The sequence below is a fragment of the Zonotrichia albicollis genome, chromosome 24 (genome assembly GCF_047830755.1).
Source record: "Zonotrichia albicollis isolate bZonAlb1 chromosome 24, bZonAlb1.hap1, whole genome shotgun sequence".
In the NCBI taxonomy this organism is placed as follows: Eukaryota; Metazoa; Chordata; class Aves; order Passeriformes; family Passerellidae; genus Zonotrichia; species Zonotrichia albicollis.
Genome location: NC_133842.1, coordinates 1,408,659 through 1,431,213, shown reverse-complemented (window position 1 = coordinate 1,431,213; position 22,555 = coordinate 1,408,659). Strand labels below are relative to the sequence as shown.

General features: G+C 52.1%; 1 protein-coding gene and 2 long non-coding RNA genes across 14 annotated transcripts in view; 2 read left to right on the top strand and 1 right to left on the bottom strand.

Moving 5' to 3' along the window:
• Positions 1 to 18,863, top strand: part of LOC106630536 (branched-chain alpha-ketoacid dehydrogenase kinase) — a 37,536-nt gene extending 18,673 nt beyond the window's left edge. Inside the window, exons 6-11 of one of the 11 annotated variants that reach the window (XM_074558110.1) lie at positions 5,576 to 5,649; positions 10,899 to 11,027; positions 11,340 to 11,429; positions 15,424 to 15,469; positions 15,688 to 15,797; positions 18,719 to 18,863. In XM_074558110.1, coding sequence (XP_074414211.1) covers positions 5,576 to 5,649; positions 10,899 to 11,027; positions 11,340 to 11,429; positions 15,424 to 15,469; positions 15,688 to 15,797; positions 18,719 to 18,863 — 594 coding nt within the window. Of the gene's footprint in view, positions 1 to 5,575; positions 5,650 to 8,057; positions 8,106 to 8,407; positions 8,444 to 8,732; positions 8,781 to 9,239; positions 9,276 to 10,097; positions 10,134 to 10,266; positions 10,315 to 10,898; positions 11,028 to 11,339; positions 11,430 to 14,238; positions 14,285 to 14,580; positions 14,627 to 14,728; positions 14,775 to 15,423; positions 15,470 to 15,641; positions 15,798 to 18,718 lie in introns of all 11 variants that reach the window. The other 10 variants (XM_074558108.1, XM_074558111.1, XM_074558109.1 and 7 more) reach the window with 10 other exon arrangements.
• On the bottom strand, positions 18,545 to 20,271 carry LOC141731679 (uncharacterized). Of its 2 annotated transcripts, none has more exons than XR_012583651.1 (4): positions 19,860 to 20,271; positions 19,247 to 19,306; positions 19,041 to 19,162; positions 18,545 to 19,000 (listed from the first exon to the last, which is right to left on the bottom strand). It is a non-coding gene; the product is annotated as an uncharacterized LOC141731679 (long non-coding RNA). The 2 variants fall into 2 exon arrangements; XR_012583652.1 differs by lacking the exon at positions 19,860 to 20,271 and adding an exon at positions 19,349 to 19,663.
• A 6-nt stretch (positions 20,272 to 20,277) lies between these two features.
• Positions 20,278 to 20,977, top strand: LOC141731680 (uncharacterized). Its single transcript, XR_012583653.1, has 2 exons — positions 20,278 to 20,574; positions 20,779 to 20,977. It is a non-coding gene; the product is annotated as an uncharacterized LOC141731680 (long non-coding RNA).
• The last annotated feature ends 1,578 nt before the right edge of the window (positions 20,978 to 22,555 follow it).

Here is a 22,555-nt window from a genome sequence, read left to right as displayed (position 1 = left end):
TGATGGGTGTGTGCATCACCTGGCGCTGCACGAGGACAAGGTGAGAAATCACACCTGTGCACACCTGGGCAGGTACACAAATCACCTGTATGGGTGTGCATCACCTGGCGCTGCACGAGGACAAGGTGAGAGCACACCTGGACAGGTGTGACAGGTATTGATACATCCTTATAGATCCCTATAGCTCACCTGTGCAGGTGTGATAGGTGTGTGCATCACCTGGCACTGCACGAGGACAAGGTGAGAGAGCACACCTGGGCACACCTGGGCAGGTACACAAATCACCCATAGATCACCTGTGCAGGTGTGTCAGGTACATACAGATCACCTGTGCAGGTGTGATGGGTGTGTGCATCACCTGGCGCTGCACGAGGACAAGGTGAGAGAGCACCTGTGCAGGTACACAAGTCACCTATAGATCACCTGTACAGGTGTGTCAGGTATCAATAGATCCCTGTACAGGTGTGTCAGGACCTATAGATCACCTGTACAGGTGTGTCAGGTACAGATAGACCCCTATAGCTCACCTGTACAGGTGTGTCAGGTACAGATAGACCCCTATAGCTCACCTGTACAGGTGTGCATCACCTGGCGCTGCACGAGGACAAGGTGAGCACACCTGTGCACACCTGGGCAGGTACACAAATCACCCATAGATCACCTGTACAGGTGTGTCAGGTACATACAGATCACCTGTGCAGGTGTGATGGGTGTGTGCATCACCTGGCGCTGCACGAGGACAAGGTGAGAGAGCACCTGTGCAGGTACACAAGTCACCTATAGATCACCTGTACAGGTGTGTCAGGTATCAATAGATCCCTGTACAGGTGTGTCAGGACCTATAGATCACCTGTACAGGTGTGTCAGGTACAGATAGACCCCTATAGCTCACCTGTACAGGTGTGTCAGGTACAGATAGACCCCTATAGCTCACCTGTACAGGTGTGCATCACCTGGCGCTGCACGAGGACAAGGTGAGCACACCTGTGCACACCTGGGCAGGTACACAAATCACCCATAGATCACCTGTACAGGTGTGTCAGGTACATACAGATCACCTGTGCAGGTGTGATGGGTGTGTGCATCACCTGGCGCTGCACGAGGACAAGGTGACAGAGCACACCTGTGCACACCTGGGCACACCTGGATACACCTGGGCACACCTGGGCAGGTACACAAATCACCCATAGATCACCTGTACAGGTGTGCATCACCTGGCGCTGCACGAGGACAAGGTGACAGAGCACACCTGGGCACACCTGGGCACACCTGGGCAGGTACACAAATCACCTGTACAGGTGTGCATCACCTGGTGCTGCACGAGGACAAGGTGAGAGCACACCTGGACACACCTGGGCACACCTGGGCAGGTACACAAATCACCTATAGCTCACCTGTACAGGTGTGCATCACCTGGCGCTGCACGAGGACAAGGTGAGAGCACACCTGGGCACACCTGTGCACACCTGGGCAGGTGTGTTATAGACCCTGATCACCTGTGCAGGTGTGTTATAGATCCTGAGAGATCCTTATAGAGCCCTATAGCTCACCTGTGCAGGTGTGATGGGTGTGTGCATCACCTGGCGCTGCACGAGGACAAGGTGAGAGCACACCTGGATACACCTGGATACACCTGTGCACATCTGGGCAGGTACACAAATCACCCATAGCTCACCTGTGCAGGTGTGATAGGTGTGTGCATCACCTGGTGCTGCACGAGGACAAGGTGAGCACACCTGGGCACACCTGGGCAGGTACACAAATCACCCATAGATCACCTGTACAGGTGTGTCAGGTACCAATAGCTCACCTGTACAGGTGTGTCAGGTACCTGTAGATCCCTATAGCTCACCTGTACAGGTGTGTCAGGTACTTGTAAATCACCTGTACAGGTGTGTCAGGTACAGATAGATCTCTATAGCTCACCTGTACAGGTGTGTCAGTACCTATAGATCCCCATAGCTCACCTGTACAGGTGTGTCAGGTACATATAGCCCACCTGTACAGGTGTGCCAGGTATGGATAGATCCCTATAGCTCACCTGTACAGGTGTGTCAGGTACATATAGCCCACCTGTACAGGTGTGCCAGGTATGGATAGATCCCTATAGCTCACCTGTATAGGTGTGTCAGGTACCTGTAGATCACTTGTGCAGGTGTGTCAGGTACCTCTAGATCACCTGTACAGGTGTGCCAGGTACATACAGATCACCTGTACAGGTGTGTCAGGGATCAATAGTTCATCTGTACAGGTGTGTCAGGTATCTGTAGATCACCTGTACAGGTGTGTCAGGTATCTGTAGATCACCTGTACAGGTGTGTCAGGTACCAATAGCTCACCTGTGCAGGTGTGTCAGGTACATACAGATCACCTGCACAGGTGTATCAGGACCTATAGATCCCTGTACAGGTGTGTTATAGATCCCCATAGCTCACGTGTACAGGTGTGTCAGGTACATACAGACCCTATAGCTCACCTGTACAGGTGTGTCAGTGCCTGTAGATCCCCATAGATCCCTGTACAGGTGTGTCAGGACCTATAGGTCACCTGTACAGGTGTGCCAGGACCTATAGATCACCTGTACAGGTGTGTCAGGTACATACAGACCCTATAGCTCACCTGTACAGGTGTGTCAGGTACACATAGATCCCTATAGATCACCTGGACAGGTGTGTGAGGCACCAGTAGCTCACCTGTACAGGTGTGTCAGGTACACATAGATCCCCATAGCTCACCTGTACGGGTGTGTCAGGTATGGATAGATCTCTATAGATCCCTGTACAGGTGTGCCAGGACCTATAGCTCACCTGTACAGGTGTGTCAGTACCTGTAGATCCTTATAGATCCTTGTACAAGTGTGTCAGGTACCAATAGCTCACCTGTACAGGTGTGTCAGGTACCAATAGCTCACCTGTACAGGTGTGTCAGTACCTATAGATCCCCATAGCTCACCTGTACAGGTGTGTCAGGTACAGATAGATCCCTATGGCTCACCTGTACAGGTGTGTTATAGATCCCCATAGCTCACCTGTACAGGTGTGCCAGGTACCAATAGCTCACCTGTACAGGTGTGTCAGGGATCAATAGCTCACCTGTACAGGTGTGCCAGTACCTATAGATCCCTATAGCTCACCTGTACGGGTGCATCAGGTATGGATAGATCTCTATAGATCCCTGTACAGGTGTGCCAGGTACATACAGACCCTATAGCTCACCTGTGCAGGTGTGTCAGTACCTGTAGATCCTTATAGATCCCTGTACAGGTGTGTCAGGTACACATAGATCCCTGTACAGGTGTGTCAGGGATCAATAGCTCACCTGTACAGGTGTGCCAGGACCTATAGATCCCTATAGCTCACCTGTACAGGTGTGTTATAGATCCCCATAGATCACCTATGCAGGTGTGTCAGGTACATACAGATCACTATAACTCACTTGTATAGGTGTGTTATAGATCCCTATAGATCACCTGTACAGGTGTGTCAGGGATCAATAGCTCACCTGTACAGGTGTGTCAGGACCTATAGATCCCTAGAGATCCCTGTACAGGTGTGTTATAGATCCCCATAGCTCACCTGTACAGGTGTGCCAGCTATATACAGACCCTATAGATCACCTGTATAGGTGTGTCAGGTATGGATAGTTTCCTATAGCTCACCTGTACAGGTGTGTCAGTACCTGTAGATCCCTATAGATCTTTGTACAGGTGTGTCAGGTATCAATATCTCACCTGTACAGGTGTGTCAGGTATCAATAGTTCACCTGTACAGGTGTGTCAGGTACCTGTAGCTCACCTGTACAGGTGTGCCAGGACCTATAGATCATCTGTACAGGTGTGTCAGATACGAATAGATCCCTATAGACCCCTGTACAGGTGTGCCAGGTACATATAGACCCTGTAGCTCACCTGTACAGGTGTGTCAGGTACACAGAAATCACCTGTATAGTTGTGCCAGGGATCAATAGTTCACCTGTACAGGTGTGCCAGGTACATACAGACCCTATAGCTCACCTGTACAGGTGTGTCAGGTACCTGTAGATCACCTGTACAGGTGTGTCAGGACCTATAGCTCACCTGTACAGGTGTGCCAGGTACATACAGACCCTATAGCTCACCTGTGCAGGTGTGTTATAGATCCCTATAGATCCCTGTACAGGTGTGTCAGGTACATACAGATCACCTGTACAAGTGTGCCAGGTACACATAGCTCACCTGTACAGGTGTGCCAGGTACATACAGACCCTATAAATCACCTGTACAGGTGTGTCAGGTACACATAGATCCCTGTAGATCACCTGTACAGCTGTGTTATAGATCCCCATAGCTCACCTGTACAGGTGTGTCAGGGATCAATAGCTCACCTGTACAGGTGTGCCAGGTACATACAGACCCTATAGCTCACCTGTACAGGTGTGTCAGGTACACATAGCTCACCTGTACAGGTGTGTCAGGTACCTGTAGCTCACCTGTACAGGTGTGTCAGGTACACAGAAATCACCTGTACAGGTGTGCCAGGACCTATAGCTCACCTGTACAGGTGTGTCAGCTCATTCATCCCATTTTTTTCTGGTCTCCCCTGATTTTTTACCAATTATTTTTCCCTACTTTTTACCAATTTTCCCCAATTTTTCCCATTTTTTCATAGTTTCCTTTTTCTCCCCACAATTTTCCCCATTTTCCCTCCACTTTCCCCAATTTTTCCCAAATTTTCCTCTCATTTTCCCCATGTTTCCCAATTTCACCCATTTTTTCCCAATTTCCCCCATTTTCCCAATTTTCCCCCATTTTTCCCCATTCCCTTCCTTTATCCCCAAGTTTTCCCCCAATTTTCCCAAACTTTTCGCAATTTCCCTTATTTTCCCTGATTTTTTCCCGTTTCCCCCCGTTTGCCCCCATTTTTTCCCCACTTTCCCAATTTTCCCCCATTTTTCTCCCAATTTTTCCCCAAATTTCCCCATGGAATTTTACCCAATTTTCCCCATTTTTCTCTCAAATTTCCCCCAAATTTTGTCTCCTTTTTCCCCAAATTTTCCCCATTTTTGCTCATTTTTCCCGTTTTTCCCCCCAATTCCCAGTTTTTCCCCCTTTCCCCCCAAATTTTCCTGAAGTTTTCCTCATTTTCACCTTTTTTTTATAAATTTCCCCCTTTCCCTCCCCGTTTTTCCCCAATTCCCCTTTTTCTCAATTTCCCCAATTTTTCCCATTTTTTCCCAATTTTTCCCCATTTCCCCTAATTTTTTCCCTGATTCCCCCAATTTTTCCCAAATTTCCCAAATTTTTGCCGATTTTCCCCAAATTTCCCCATTTTTCCTGATTTTTCCCCAATTTTTTCCCAATTTTTTTCCCCTAATCCTCCCCCAGTTTTCCCCAAATTTCCCCCATTTTTCCTGATTTTTTTCCCAATTTTTCCCCAATTTTTTTCCCAATTTTCTTTGTTTCCCCTATTCCCCCCCAGTTTTCCCCAAATTTCCCCTTTTTTCCCATTTTTCTCTCAAATTTCCCCCAGATTTCCCCCAATTTTGCCCCAATTTTCCCATTTTTGCTCATTTTTCCCGTTTTCCCCCCAATTCGCAGCCGGATTTCGTCGGCATCATCTGCACCCGCCTGAGCCCCAAGAAACTGATCGAGAAATGGGTGGACTTCGCCAGGTGAGCGCACCTGGGCACACCTGGGCACACCCCAAACACACCTGGGCACACCTGGGGGCACCTGGGCACACCCAAAACACACCTGGGCACACCTGGGCACACCTGAGATACACCTGGGCACACCCAAAACACACCTGGGCACACCTGGGCACACCCCAAACACACCTGGGCACACCTGAGATACACCTGGGCACACCCAAAACACACCTGGGCACACCTGGGCACACCCAAAACACCAAAAACACACCTGGGCACACCTGGGCACACCTGGGATACACCTGGGCACACCTGAGATACACCTGGGTACACCTGGGCACACCTGAGATACACCTGGGGTGATTACAACACATCTGGGCACACCTGGGCACACCTGGGATACACCTGGGCACACCTGGGGGCACCCAAAATACACCTGGGCACACCAAAACCACACCTGGACACACCTGGGGGCACCTGGGCACACTTGGGTGATTACAACACACCTGGGCACACCCAAAACACACCTGGGCACACCTGAGATACACCTGGACATACCTGGGCACACCTGGGGACACCCAAAACACCAAAAACACACCTGGGCACACCTGAGATACACCTGGGCACCCCAAAAACATACCTGGGCACACCTGGGATCCATCTGGGCACACCTGGGCACACCTGGGGGCACCCAAAACACACCTGGGCACCCCAAAAACACACCTGGGCACACCCAAAACACCAAAAACACACCTGGGCACTCCCAAAACACACCTGGGCACACCTGGGATACACCTGGGGTGATTACAACACACCTGGGCACACCTGGGCACCCCAAAAACACACCTGGGCACACCTGGGGTGATTACAACACACCTGGGCACACCTGGGCACACCCAAAACACACCTGGGCACACCTGGGATACACCTGGGCACACCTGGGGTGATTACAACACACCTGGGCACACCTGGGGGCACCTGGACACACCCAAAACACACCTGGGCACCCCAAAAACACACCTGGGCACACCTGGGTTCCATCTGGGCACACCTGGGCACACCCAAAACACACCTGGGGGCACCCAAAACACACCTGGGCACACCTGAGATACACCTGGGCACACCTGGGGGCACCTGGGGACATCTGGGCACACCTGGACACACCCAAAACACACCTGGGCACATCTGGGCACACCTGAAATACACCTGGGCACACCTGGGCACACCTGGGGGTATTAAAACACACCTGGGGGAGAGAAACCCACCTGGGACACACCTGAGATACACCTGGGCACACCTGGGGGGGTAGAAACACACCTGGGCACAGCTGGGGGCACACCTGGGGATACCTGAACACACCTGGGCACACCTGGGGACACCCAAAACACACCTGGGCGCACCTGGGATACACCTGGGCACCCCAAAAACACACCTGGGCACACCTGTGTGACAGTGACTGACAGGAAGTGTTGTAGCTGACAGGACAGGTGACACAGATCACACTCAGGTGTGTCACACACCTGTCCCACACCTGTCCCACACTTGTCACACCTGTGTCACAGACGTCTGTGTGAGCACCAGTACAGGAACGCGCCCCGGGTGCGCATCAACGGCCACGGGATGGGGTGACACTGAGGGACAGGGGTGACACAGGTGCCTGTAACTCTCAGGACAGGTGACACAGGTGACACAGGTGACACAGATCACACCCAGGTGTGTCACACACCTGTCCCACACCTGTCACACCTGTACAGGCGTCTCTGTGAACACCAGTATGGGAACGCGCCCCGCGTGCGCATCAACGGCCACGGGATGGGGTGGCACTGAGGGACACGGGGTGACACTGATGTCACACAGGTGTCACACAGGTGACACAGATCACACTCAGGTGTGCCACAGATGTCACTCAGGTGTGTCACACCTGTGCAGGTGTCTCTGTGAGCACCAGTACGGGAACGCGCCCTGGGTGCGCATCAATGATGGGGTGACACTGAGGGACAGGGGTGACACAGGTGACACAGGTGACACCCAGGTGACACAGATCACACTCAGGTGTGTCACACACCTGTCCCACCCCTGTCACACCTGTGTCACAGGCGTTTATGCGAGCACCAATACGGGAACGCGCCCCGGGTGCGCATCAATGACGGGGTGACACTGAGGGACAGGGGGTGACACTGATGTCACACAGGTGACACAGATCACACTCAGGTGTGTCACAGGTGTCACTCAGGTGTGTCACACACCTGTCCCACCTGTGTCACAGACGTTTATGTGAACACCAATACGGGAACGCGCCCCGGGTTCGCATCAACGGCCACGGGACAGGGTGACACTGAGGGACAGGGGTGGCACAGGTGACACAGGTGACACCCAGGTGTGTCGCACACCTGTCACACACCTGTCACACACCTGTCACACCTGTGTCACAGGCGTTTATGTGAACACCAGTACGGGAACGCGCCCCGGGTGCGCATCAATGACGGGGTGGCACTGAGGGACAGGGGGTGACTGTAGGTGGCTGTAACTCTCAGGTGACACAGGTGACACAGATCACACTCAGGTGTGTCACAGATCACACTCAGGTGTGTCACACACCTGTCCCACACCTGTGCAGGCGTTTATGGGAACACCAATACGGGAACACGCCCCGGGTTCACATCAACGGCCACGGGTTGGGGTGACACTGAGGGACAGGGGGTGACACAGGTGACAGTACCTGGCTGTAGGTGACACAGGTGACACCCAGGTGTGTCACACACCTGTCTCACCTGTGTCACAGACGTTTATGTGAACACCAATATGGGAACGCGCCCCGTGTGCGCATCAACGGCCACGGGATGGGGTGACACTGAGGGACAGGGGTGGCTGTAGGTGACACAGATCACACCCAGGTGTGTCACACACCTGTCACACACCTGTCACACACCTGTCACACACCTGTCCCAGGCGTTTATGCGAGCATCAATACGGGAACGCGCCCCGCGTGCACATCAATGACGGGGTGACACTGAGGGACAGGGGGTGACACAGGTGACACAGGTGACACTCAGGTGTGTCACAGATGTCACTCAGGTGTGTCACACACCTGTCACACACCTGTACAGACGTCTCTGTGAGCACCAGTACGGGAACGCGCCCCGGGTGCGCATCAATGACGGGGTGGCACTGAGGGACAGGGTGACACAGGTGGCTGTAACTCACAGGACAGGTGACACAGGTGACACAGGTGACACCCAGGTGTGTCACACACCTGTCCCACCTGTCCCAGACGTTTATGCGAGCATCAATACGGGAACGCCCCCCGGGTGCGCATCAACGGCCACGGGATGGGGTGGCACTGAGGGACAGGGGGTGGCTGTAGGTGACACAGGTGACACAGATCACACCCAGGTGTGTCACAGGTGTGTCACACACCTGTCCCACACCTGTACAGGCGTTTGTGTGAACACCAGTACGGGAACGCGCCCCGCGTGCACATCAACGGCCACGGGACGGGGTGACACAGGTGACACAGGTGACACACAGGTGACACAGATCACACTCAGGTGTGTCACACACCTGTCACACACCTGTCACACACCTGTCACACACCTGTCACACCTGTGTCACAGACGTTTATGTGAGCACCAGTACGGGAACGCGCCCCGGGTGCGCATCAATGGCCACAGGATGGGGTGGCACTGAGGGACAGGGGTGACACAGGTGTGACACAGGTGACACAGATCACACCCAGGTGTGTCACACACCTGTCACACACCTGTACAGGTGTTTATGCGAACACCAGTACGGGAACGCTCCCTGCATGCGCATCAATGACGGGGTGACACTGAGGGACAGGGGTGACACTGATGTCACACAGGTGACACAGATCACACCCAGGTGTGTCACAGGTGTCACTCAGGTGTGTCACACACCTGTCACACCTGTGTCACAGACGTTTATGCGAACACCAGTACGGGAACGCGCCCTGGGTGCGCATCAATGATGGGGTGACACTGAGGGACAGGGGGTGACACTGAGGGACAGGGGGTGACACAGGTGACACAGGTGACACAGATCACACCCAGGTGTGTCACAGATCACACTCAGGTGTGTCACACACCTGTCCCACCTGTGTCACAGACGTTTGTGCAAACATCAATATGGGAACGCGCCCCGGGTGTGCATCAATGACAGGGTGACACTGAGGGACAGGGGGTGGCACAGGTGACACCCAGGTGACACAGATCACACTCAGGTGTGTCACAGGTGTCACCCAGGTGTGTCACACACCTGTCCCACCTGTGTCACAGACGTTTGTGCGAACATCAATATGGGAACGCGCCCCGGGTGCGCATCAATGACAGGGTGACACTGAGGGACAGGGGGTGACACTGATGTCACACATGTGACACAGATCACAGGTGTGTCACAGATCACACCCAGGTGTGTCACACACCTGTCACACACCTGTCACACCTGTGTCACAGACGTTTGTGTGAGCACCAGTACGGGAACGCGCCCCGGGTGCGCATCAACGGCCACGGGATGGGGTGGCACTGAGGGACAGGGAGTGACACAGATGACACAGATCACACTCAGGTGTGTCACACACCTGTCACACACCTGTCACACACCTGTCACACACCTGTGTCCCAGGCGTTTGTGTGAACACCAGTACGGGAACGCGCCCCGGGTGCGCATCAATGACGGGGTGGCACTGAGGGACAGGGGGTGGCACTGATGTCACACAGGTGACACAGATCACACTCAGGTGTGTCACACACCTGTCACACCTGTCACAGACATTCATGCGAGCACCAGTACGAGAATGCCCCCAGGTTCACATCAATGACAGGGTGGCACTAAGGGACAGGGGGTGACTATAGGTGGCTGTAACTCATAGGACAGGTGACACAGGTGACACCCAGGTGTGTCACACACCTGTCACACACCTGTCACACACCTGTCACACACCTGTCACACACCTGTCACACCTGTACAGGCGTCTGTGTGAGCACCAGTACGGGAACGCGCCCCGCGTGCGCATCAACGGCCACGGGATGGGGTGACACTGAGGGACAGGGGGTGACACAGGTGACACAGATCACACCCAGGTGTGTCACACACCTGTCACACACCTGTCCCAGGCGTCTCTGTGAGCACCAGTACGGGAACGCGCCCCGGGTGCGCATCAATGGCCACGGGATGGGGTGACACTGAGGGACAGGGGTGACACAGGTGACACAGGTGACACCCAGGTGTGTCACACACCTGTCCCACCTGTGCAGGCGTCTCTGTGAACACCAATACGGGAACGCGCCCCGCGTGCGCATCAACGGCCACGTGGCCGCGCGGTTCCCGTTCATCCCCCTGCCCCTGGACTACGTCCTGCCCGAGCTGCTCAAGAACGCCATGAGGTACCCAGGGAGGGGTTTGGGGGGAAATCCGGGGGGTTTTGGGACATTTTGGGAATTTTGGGGATTTTTTGGGGAATTTATTAGCGATTTTGGGGTGATTTTAGGGGGATTTGTGGCGATTTTGGGGTGGTTTTCAGGGGAGTTTTTGGGGCAATTTTGGGCTCCTGGGGTGACATTTTGGGGGGTCCTTGATGACCCCGGTGTGACCCCGGTGACGTTTTGGGGTCCCTGATGACCCTGAGGTGACCCCGCAGTGACCCCTGGGTGACCCCTGTGTGACCCCGGGTGACCCCGCCCCGTGTCCCCCCCCAGGGCCACCATGGAGTCGCACCTGGACACCCCGTACAACGTCCCCGACATCGTGGTGACCATCGCCAACAACGACATCGACCTGGTCATCAGGTAATGGTGTCACTGAACTGTCCCCAAATGTCCCCCCAATGTCCCCAATGTCCCCAAAGGGTCCCCAATGTCCCCAATGTCCCCAATGTCCATCGCCAACAACGACATCGACCTGGTCATCAGGTAACGGTGTCACCTGTGTCATCAGTGTCCCCAAAGTGTCCCCAATGTCCCCAAATGTCCCCAATGTCCATCGCCAACAACGACATCGACCTTGTGATCAGGTAACGGTGTCCCCAAATGTCACCAATGTCCCCAATGTGTCACCAGTGTCCCCAGTGTCCATCGCCAACAACGACATTGACCTTGTGATCAGGTATGGGGACACCAATGTCCCCAATGTCCCCAAATGTCCCCAATGTCCCCAATGTCCTCAAAGTGTCCCCAGTGTCCCCAATGACCATCGCCAACAACGACATCGACCTCATCATCAGGGTACAGTGTCCCTGAACTGTCCCCAAATGTCCCCAATGTCCATCGCCAACAACGACATCGACCTGGTCATCAGGTAACACAGTGTCACCAGTGTCCCCAAATGTCCCCAGTGTCACCAGTGTCCCCAATGTCCCCAAAGTGTCCCCAATGTCCCCAATGTCCATCGCCAACAACGACATCGACCTGGTCATACGGTAATGGTGTCACTGAAATGTCACCAATGTCCCCGCAATGTCCCCAAATGTCCCCAATGTCCATCGCCAACAACGACATCGACCTCGTCATCAGGTAACCCAATGTCACCAGTGTCACCAAACTGTCCCCAATGTCCCCAATGTCCCCAAATGTCCCCAATGGCCCCAATGTCCATCGCCAACAACGACATCGACCTCGTCATACGGTAATGGTGTCACTGAACTGTCACCAATGTCCCCAGTGTTCCCAAGGTGTCCCCAAAGGGTCCCTGAACTGTCCCCAATGTCCCCAAAGTGTCCCCAATGTCCCCAGTGACCATCGCCAACAACGACATCGACCTCGTCATACGGTAACGGTGTCCTTGAACTGTCACCAAATGTCCCCCCAATGTCCCCCCAATGTGTCCCCAATGTCCCCAATGTCCATCGCCAACAACGACATCGACCTGGTGATCAGGTACGGGGTCACCAGGGTCACCAAATGTCCCCAAGTGTCACTGAACTGTCACCAATGTCACCAAACTGTCCCCAATGTCCCCAATGTCCCCAATGTCCATCGCCAACAACGACATCGACCTTGTTATCAGGTAATGGTGTCCCCAAATGTCCCCAATGTCCCCAAAGGGTCCCTGGACTGTCCCCAATGTCCCCAATGTCCCCAGTGTCCATCGCCAACAACGACATCGACCTGGTCATACGGTAACGGTGTCACCAATGTCCCCAATGTCCCCAAAGTGTCACCAAAGTGTCCCCAATGTCCCCAATGTCCATCGCCAACAACGACATCGACCTCGTCATCAGGTACGGGGACACCAATGTCCCCAATGTCCCCAAGTGTCCCCAAAGTGTCCCCAGGGTATCCCCAAAGTGTCCCTGGACTGGCCCCAGAGTGTCCTTGAGATGTTCCCACGGTGTCCCCAGTGTCCCCAAAGTGTCCCTGAACTGTCCCCGAGTGTCCCCAAAGTGTCCCCAGGAGTGTCCCCAAATGTCCCCAAAGTGTCCCCAAAGTGTCCTCAGTGTCCCCAATGTTCTCAGTCCTCTGAATGTCCCCAAATGTCCCTAAAATGTCCCCAGTGTCCCCAAGGTGTCCTTGAGATGTCCCCAAGGTGTCCTCGAGGTGTCCCCAATGTCCCCAATGCCCTGAATGTCCCCACAGTGTCCCCAAGGTGTCCTTGTGGTGTCCTCGAGGTGTCCCCACAATGTCCTCAATGTCTCCAATGCCCTGAATGTCCCCAAATGTCTCCAAGGTGTCCTCAAGGTGTCCCCAAAGTGTCCCCAATGTCCCCAATCCCCTGAACGTCCCTAACACCCCGATGGTCCTCAGTGTCCCGAATGTCTCCCATGTTCTCAATCCCTTCAATGTCCCCAATGCTCCAAACATCCCCTGAATGTCCCCAATGTCCCCAATCTCTCAGATGTCCCCAATGTCCCCAAATGTGTCCCCTCTCAGGATCTCGGACCGTGGCGGTGGCATTCCGCACGAGCTGCTGGACAAACCCAATGTCCCCTGAATGTCCCCAATGTCCCCAATACCCCCAATGTCCCAAACACCCCAAACACCCCCAGTGTCCCCAATGTCTCAGATGTCCCCAAATGTCCCCAATCTCTCAGATGTCCCCACTGTTCCCTCTCAGGATCTCAGACCGCGGCGGTGGCATTCCACACGAGCTCCTGGACAAACCCAGTGTCCCCAATGTCCCCAATGTCTTAAACACCCCAGATATCCCAAATGTCCCCAATGTCCCCAGTCCCCTCAATGCCCCCAATGTCCCCATTGTCCCCAATGTCCCCACTGTCCCCAATGTCCCCAATGTCCCCTCTCAGGATCTCGGACCGTGGTGGTGGCATTCCCCTGGACAAACCCAATGTCCCCAAGACCCCCAACATCCCCAATGTCCTCGATGTCCCCAATCCCCTGGACGTCCCCAATGTCCTCAATGTCCTCAATGTCTGAGTGTCCCCAATCCCCCCACTGTCCCCAATGTCCCCAATCACCTGAATGTCCCCAGTGTCCCCAATGTCTCAGATGTCCCCAATGTTCCCCAATGTCCCCCCAGGATCTCGGACCATGGCGGTGGCATTCCGCACGATCTCCTGGAAAAACCCAATGTCCCCAATGTCCCCAATGTCCCCAATGTCCCCAATGTCCCCAGTGTCCCCAATGTCCCCAATGTCCCCAGGATCTCAGACCGTGGCGGTGGCATTCCCCACGATCTCCTGGACAAGGTCACCGAGTACCACTGCACACACCCAGTGTCCCCAATGTCCCCAATGTCCCCAATGTCCCCAATGTCCCCAATCCCCTGGATGTCCCCAATGTCCCCAATGTCCCCAATGTCCCCAATCTCTCAGATGTCCCCCAATGTCCCCCCAGGATCTCAGACCGGGGCGGTGGCATCCCCATGATCTCCTGGACAAGGTCACCGAGTACCACTGCACACACCCAGTGTCCCCAATGTCCCCAACGTCCCAAACACCCCCAATGTCCCCAATCTCTCAGATGTCCCCAAATGTCCCCCCAGGATCTCAGACCGTGGCGGTGGCATTCCGCACGATCTCCTGGACAAGGTCACCGAGTACCACTGCACACACCCAATGTCCCCATGTCCCCAATGTCCCCAATGTCCCCAATCTCTCAGATGTCCCCAATGTCCCCAAATGTCCCCCCAGGATCTCGGACCGGGGTGGTGGCATTCCCCACGATCTCCTGGACAAGGTCACCGAGTACCACTGCACACACCCAGTGTCCCCAATGTCCCCATGTCCCCAATCTCTCACATGTCCCCAACACCCCCAATGTCCCCAATCCCCTGGATGTCCCCAATCTCTCAGATGTCCCCAATGTCCCCAATGTCCCCAATGTCCCCAATGTCTCAGATGTCCCCAAATGTCCCCAATGTCCCCTCTCAGGATCTCAGACCGGGGCGGTGGCATCCCCACGATCTCCTGGACAAGGTCACCGAGTACCACTGCACACACCCAGTGTCCCCAATGTCCCCAATGTCCCAAACACCCCCAACACCCACAGTGTCCCCAATGTCCCAAACACCCCCAATGTCCCCAATGTCCCCAGTGTCCCAAACACCCCCAATGTCCCCAATGTCCCCAATGTCCCCAATGTCCCCAATCCCCTGAATGTCCCCAATCCCCTGAATGTCCCCAATCCCCTGGATGTCCCCAATCTCTCAGATGTCCCCAATGTCCCCCCAGGATCTCAGACCGTGGTGGTGGCATCCCGCACGATCTCCTGGACAAGGTCACCGAGTACCACTGCACACACCCAGTGTCCCCAATGTCCCCAATGTCCCCAATGTCCACAATCCCCTGGATGTCCCCAATGTCCCCACTGTCCCCTCTGTCCCCAGGATCTCGGACCGTGGCGGTGGCATTCCCCACGATCTCCTGGACAAGGTCACCGAGTACCACTGCACACACCCAGTGTCCCCAATGTCCCCAATGTCCACAATCCCCTGGATGTCCCCAATGTCCCCAATGTCCCCAATGTCCCCAATGTCCCCAATGTCCCAAACACCCCAAACACCCACAATGTCCCCAATGTCCCCAATGTCCCCTCTGTCCCCAGGATCTCGGACCGGGGCGGTGGCATTCCCCACGATCTCCTGGACAAGGTCACCGAGTACCATTTCAGCACGGCCGAGTTGAGCGCGCAGGACCCGCGCCTGGGGGGGCCCCTGCGGCCCCTGATGGACGCCAGCGGCCAGGCCGGGCCCATGCACGGGTCAGGGACCCCTCCCCAAATTGGGGACCCCCTACCCAAATCGGGGACCCCCTCCCCAAACCGGGGACCCCCTCCCCAAACCCGGGACCCCCTCCCAAATCGGGGACCCCCTCCCCAAATACGGGACCCCCTCCCCAAACCCGGGACCCCCTCCCCAAATCGGGGACAGACTCCCAAAGTTGGGGATGATACCCAGAAATTGGGGACAATGTCCAGAAATTGGGGACAATCCCAGCGTTGGATTTGAGGGGGTTTTTGGGGGGATTTGGGGGGATTTGGGGAGGTTTAGGGATTCCAGGGACCCCTCCTCAAATTGGAGACCCCTCCTCAAATCGGGGACCCCCTCCCCTAATTGGGGACAAGCTCTGAAAGTTGGGGACAATGTCCAGAAATTGGGGACAATACCCAAAAATTGGGGATTTCGCTTGGAGACGTGCCCAGGGTTGGGGTTTGGGGGGATTTGAGGGGGATTTGGGGATCTCAGGGACCCCTCCCCAAATTGGAGACCCCTCCCCAAATTGGGGACAAGCTCTGAAAGTTGGGGACAATGTCCAGAAATTGGGGACAATTGTTGGGAATTTGGGATGTGCCCAGGGTTGGGTTTTGGGGGGAATTGGGGGATTTGGGGGGATTTAGGGGATTCCAGGGACCCCTCCCCAAATTGGGGACCCCCTCCCCAAAATATGGGACACTCCCAGGTCTGGCATTTTGGGGTTTTTATGGGATTTTGGGATTTTTAGGACACCCTGGTGCAAATTTTCGTTATTTTGGTGTTGCCCAGGTTCGGGTTCGGGCTGGAATTTGGGGACACTTCTGTGGGTTTTGGGGCGGGATTTGGGGCATTTTTGGGTGGAATTTCCTGGTATTTTGGGACACATGAAAATTCAGATATTTTGGCACAACCCGGTGCCAATTTGGGTCATTTCGGTGCCGCCCAGGTTCGGGTTCGGGCTGGAATTTGGGGACATTTCTGTGGTTTTTGGGGTGGGATTTGGGGCATTTTTGGGGATTTTGGGGTGGATTTTCTTGGGGATTTGGGGCATTTATGAGATTTTATATTTTTGGTACAACCTGGTGCAAACTTTAATTATTTTGGTGTTGCCCAGGGGTAGATTTTGGGGAAATTTCTGTTGTTTTTGGGGCATTTTTGGGTGGAATTTCCTGGGATTTTGGGACACATGAAAATTTAGATATTTTTGGCACAACCCGGTGCCAATTTGGGTCATTTTAGTGCCGCCCAGGTTCGGGTTTGAGGTAAATTTCGGGGACATTTCTGTGGTTTTTGGGGCATTTTTGGGTGGAATTTTCTGGTATTTTAGGACACATGAAAATTTTGATATTTTTGGCACACCCTGGTGCCAATTTGGGTCATTTCGGTGCCGCCCAGGTTCGGGTTCAGGGTGAATTTTGGGGACATTTCTGTGCTTTTTGTGGCAGGATTTGGGGCATTTTTGGGGGGATTTTGGGTGGAATTTCCTGGGATTTTGGGACACATGAAAATTGAGATATTTTTGGCACAACCCGGTGCCAATTTCCATTATTTCGGTGCCGCCCAGGTTCGAGTTCAGGGTAAATTTTGGGGAAATTTCTGTGGTTTTTTGGGGCATTTTTGGGTGGAATTTTCTGGGATTTTTGGACACATAGAAATTCAGATATTTTTGGTACAACCTGGTGCAAATTTCCATTATTTTGGTGTTGCCCAGGTTTGGGTTTGGGCTGGAATTTGGGGACATTTCTGTGGGTTTTGGGGTGGGATTTGGGGCTTTTTTTTTTTTTATTTTGGGGTGGATTTTCTTGGGGATTTGGGGCATTTATGAGATTTTATATTTTTGGGACAACCTGGTGCAAATGTTAATTATTTTGGTGTCACCCAGGGGTAAATTTTGGGGACATTTCTGTGGTTTTTGGGGCTTTTTTGGGGGGATTTTTGGGTGGAATTTTCTGGGATTTTTGGACACATGGAAATTTAGATATTTTTGGCACAACCTGGTGCGAATTTCCATTATTTTGGTGTCCCCCAGGTTCGAGTTCAGGGTAAATTTTGGGGAAATTTCTGTGGTTTTTAGGGCATTTCTGGGGGGAATTTTCTGGGATTTTGGGACACATGAAAATTCAGATATTTTTGGCACAACCCGGTGCCAATTTCCATTATTTTGGTGTCGCCCAGGTTCGGGTTTGGGGTAAATTTTGGGGACATTTCTGTGGTTTCTGGGGCATTTTTGGGTGGAATTTTCTGGGATTTTGGGACACATGAAAATTCAGATATTTTTGCTACAACCCGGTGCCAATTTGGGTCATTTCGGTGCCGCCCAGGTTCGAATTCAGGGTAAATTTTGGGGGCAAATTCTGTGGTTTTTGGGGGTATTTTTGGGTGGAATTTTCTGGGATTTTGGGACACATGGAAATTCAGATATTTTTGGCACAACCCGGTACCAATTTGGGTCATTTCAGTGCCGCCCAGGTTCGAGTTCAGGGTAAATTTTGGGGACATTTCTGTGGTTTTTGGGGCATTTTTGGGTGGAATTTTCTGGGATTTTGGGACACATGAAAATTCAGATTTTTTTTGGCACAACCCGGTGCAAATTTCCATTATTTCGGTGCCCCAGGTTCGGGTTTGGGCTGGAATTTGGGGACATTTCTGTGGTTTTTGGGGCGGGATTTGGAGCATTTTTGGGTGGAATTTTCTGGGGAATTTTCTGGGATTTTGGGACACATGAAAATTTAGATATTTTTGGCACAAGCCAGTGCCAATTTCCATTATTTTGGTGTCCCCCAGGTTTGGCTTCAGGGTAAATTTTGGGGAAATTTCTGTGGGTTTTGGGGCATTTTTTGGGTGGAATTTTCTGGGATTTTTGGACACATGAAAATTCAGATTTTTTTGGCACAACCCGGTGCCAATTTCCATCGTTTCGGTGCCCCAGGTTCGGGTTCGGGCTGCCGACGTCCCGCGCCTACGCCGAGTACCTGGGCGGCTCCCTGGTGCTGCAGTCGCTGCAGGGCGTCGGCACCGACGTCTACCTGAGGCTGCGGCACATCGACGGCAAGGCCGAGAGCTTCCGCATCTAGGGGGGCTTCAGGTGGGACCCCGGGGCCGGGGAACCTCGGAGAACCCACCAAAGTTGGACTTTTGGGGGGAGGAACCCCGAAAATTGGGGGTTTGTGGTCATTAAAATCATGGAGAACCTTCCAAAGTTGGGGAGAACCTTCCAAAGTTGGGGTTTGTTCATGGAAACCAAGGAGAACCTTCCAAAGTTATGGAGAACCTTCCAAAGTTGGGGTTTGGTCATTAAAACCAAGGAGAACCTTCCAAAGTTGGACTTTTAGGTCATTAAAATTGGGGAGAACCTTCCAAAGTTGGGGAGAACCTTCCAAAGTTGGGATTATGGTCATGGAAACCACGGAGAACCTTCCAAAGTTGGGGGTTTGTGGTCATTAAAATCATGGAGAACCTTCCAAAGTTATGGAGAACCTTCCAAAGTTGGGGTTTGGTCAACAAGGTCATGGAGAACCTTCCAAAGTTGGACTTTTAGGTCATTAAAATTGGGGAAAACCCTCCAAAGTTGGGTTTTGGTCATTAAAACCAAGGAGAAACCCTCAAAAGTTGGACTTTTAAGTCATGAAAATTGTGTAGAACTCTTAAAATTTGGGTTTGGTCATGGGAACCATGGAGAACCTTCCAAAGTTGGACTTTTGGGGGGAGGAACCCCGAAAATTGGGGGTTTGTGGTCATTAAAATCATGGAGAACCTTCCAAGGTCATGGAGAACCTTCCAAAGTTGGGGTTTGGTCATTAAAACCAAGGAGAACCCTCCAAAGTTGGACTTATAAGTCATTAAAATCATGGAGAACCTTCCAAACTTGGGGTTTGGTCATGGGAACCAAGGAGAACCCTCCAAAGTTCGACTTTTAGGTCATGAAAATTGTGTTGAACTCTTAAAATTTGGGTTTGGTCATGGAAACCATGGAGAACCCACCAAAGTTGGACTTTTGGGGGCAGGAACCCCGAAAATTGGGGGTTTGTGGTCATTAAAATCATGGAGAACCTTCCAAAGTTGGGGAGAACCTTCCAAAGTTATGGAGAACCTTCCAAAGTTGGGGTTTGGTCATTAAAACCAATGAGAACCCTCCAAAGTTGGACTTTTAAGTCATTAAAATAATGGAGAACCTTCCTAAGTTGGGGTTTGGTCATGGGAACCATGGAGAACCTTCCAAAGTTGGACTTTTGGAGGGAGGAACCCCGAAAATTGGGGGTTTGTGGTCATTAAAATCATGGAGAACCTTCCAAAGTTATGGAGAAGCTTCCAAAGTTGGGGAGAACCTTCCAAAGTTGGGGTTTGGTCAACAAGGTCATGGAGAACCCACCAAAGTTGGGGTTTGGTCATTAAAACCAAGGAGAACCCTCCAAAGTTGGACTTTTAAGTCATTAAAATTGGGGAGAACCTTCCAAAGTTGGGATTTTGGTCATGGAAACCACGGAGAACCCTCCAAAGTTGGGGTTTGGTCATTAAAACCAATGAGAAACCCTCAAAATTTGGACTTTTAAGTCATTAAAATTGTGGAGAACTCTTTAAAGTTGGGGAGAACCTTCCAAAGTTGGGGTTTGGTCACGGGAACCACGGAGAACCCACCAAAGTTGGACTTTTGGGGGGAGGAACCCCGAAAATTGGGGGTTTGGGGTCATTGAAATCATGGAGAACCTTCCAAGGTCATGGAGAACCTTCCAAAGTTGGGTTTTGGTCATTAAAACCAAGGAGAACCCTCAAAATTTGGACTTTTAGGTCATTAAAATTGGGGAGAACCTTCCAAAGTTGGGGTTTGGTCATTAAAACCAATGAGAAACCTCCAAAGTTGGGGTTTGTGGTCATTAAAATTGGGGAGAACCCTCAAAAGTTGGGTTTTGGTCATGGAAACCACGGAGAACCTTCCAAAGTTGGGGTTTGGTCATTAAAACCAAGGAGAACCCTCCAAAGTTGGACTTTTAGGTCATTAAAATTGTGGACAACTCTTTAAAATTGTGGAGAACCCTCAAAAGTTGGGTTTTGGTCATCAAGGTCATGGAGAACCTTCCAAAGTTGGACTTTTGGGTGGTAAAACCCCAAAAAGTTCTAAAAGTTGAGGATTTTGTTCATTAAAATCGTGGAGAATTCTTAAAATTTGGGTTCCTTTCATGGGAACCACGGAGAGCCTTCCAAAGTTGAGGTTTTTGGTTTTGGAACCTCAAAAATTTGGGGTTTTGGTCATTAAAATGGTGAAGAACCTTCCAGAGTGACCATTGGTCATCATGGAGGTCAAGGCCACGCCCCCAGAGTGACCATTGGTTATCGTGGTCAAGGCCACCCCCCCAGAGTGACCATTGGTCATTGTGAAATCAAGGCCACGCCCCCAGAGTGACCATTGGTCATCGATGTCAAGGCCACACCCCCAGAGTGACCATTGGTTATTGTGAAATCAAGGCCACGCCCCCAGAGTGACCATTGGTCATCATGGAGGTCAAGGCCACGCCCCCAGAGTGACCATTGGTCATTGTTGGGTCAAGGCCACGCCCCCAGAGTGACCATTGGTCATTGTGAAATCAAGGCCACGCCCCCAGAGTGACCATTGGTCATCGTGAGGTCAAGGAGAACCCAGAGTGGACAAAGCGGAGGGGGCGGGGCTTTATTGTGGGCGGGGCGAGGGGGAGGAGGGGAGGGAGGAAGGCTCCGGGTGGGGGTGGGGTGGGACAATGACCCAATTTGGGCTTTTTTGGACCCAAAATTCTTCATCTTCATCATCTTCATCCTCATCATCTTCATCATCATCATGGAGGACCAAGTGTCCAACTTGGGATTTTTTTGCCCCAAAATTCCTCCTCATCTTCATCATCATCATCATCATCACAGTCCAAAGCTCCATTTTGGGCTTTTTTTGACCCAAAATTCCTCATCTTCATCATCATCTTCATCATCATCATCATGGAGGACCAAGTGTCCATTTTGGACATTTTTTGACCCAAAATTCTTCGTCTTCTTCATCTTCATCATCATTTTCATCTTCATCATCATCATGGAGGACCAAGGATCCATTTTGGGATTTTTTTGACCCAAAATTCTTCCTCATTTTCATCACCATCATCATCATGGAGGACCAAGTGTCCATTTTGGACATTTTTTGACCCAAAATTCCTCGTCTTCTTCACCTTCATCATCATCGTTTTCATCTTCATCATCTTCATGAGGGCCCAAAGCTCCATTTTGGGATTTTTTTGACCCAAAATTCCTCCTCATCTTCTTCATCATCATCATCATCATCATCATCATCATCATCATCACAACCCAAGTGTCCATTCTGGGATTTTTTTGACCCAAAATTCCTCCTCATCTTCATCATCATCATCATCATCATGGAGGCCATCTTCATCTTCATCACGGTCCAAATGTCCATTTTAGGCATTTTTTGACCCAAAATTCCTTGTCATCATCTTCATCTTCATCATCATCATCATCATGGAGACCATCTTCATCTTCATCTCCATCTTCATCATCATGGAGGACCAAGTGTCCATTTTGGACATTTTTTGACCCAAATTTCTTCGTCTTCTTCACCTTCATCATCATCATTTTCATCTTCATCATCTTCATCACTACTCAAAGCTCCATTTTGGGCTTTTTTTGTCCCAAAATTCCTCATCTTCATCAACATCTTCATCATCATCATCATGGAGGACCAAGTGTCCATTTTGGGATTTTTTTGACCCTAAATTCTTCCTCATTTTCATCATCA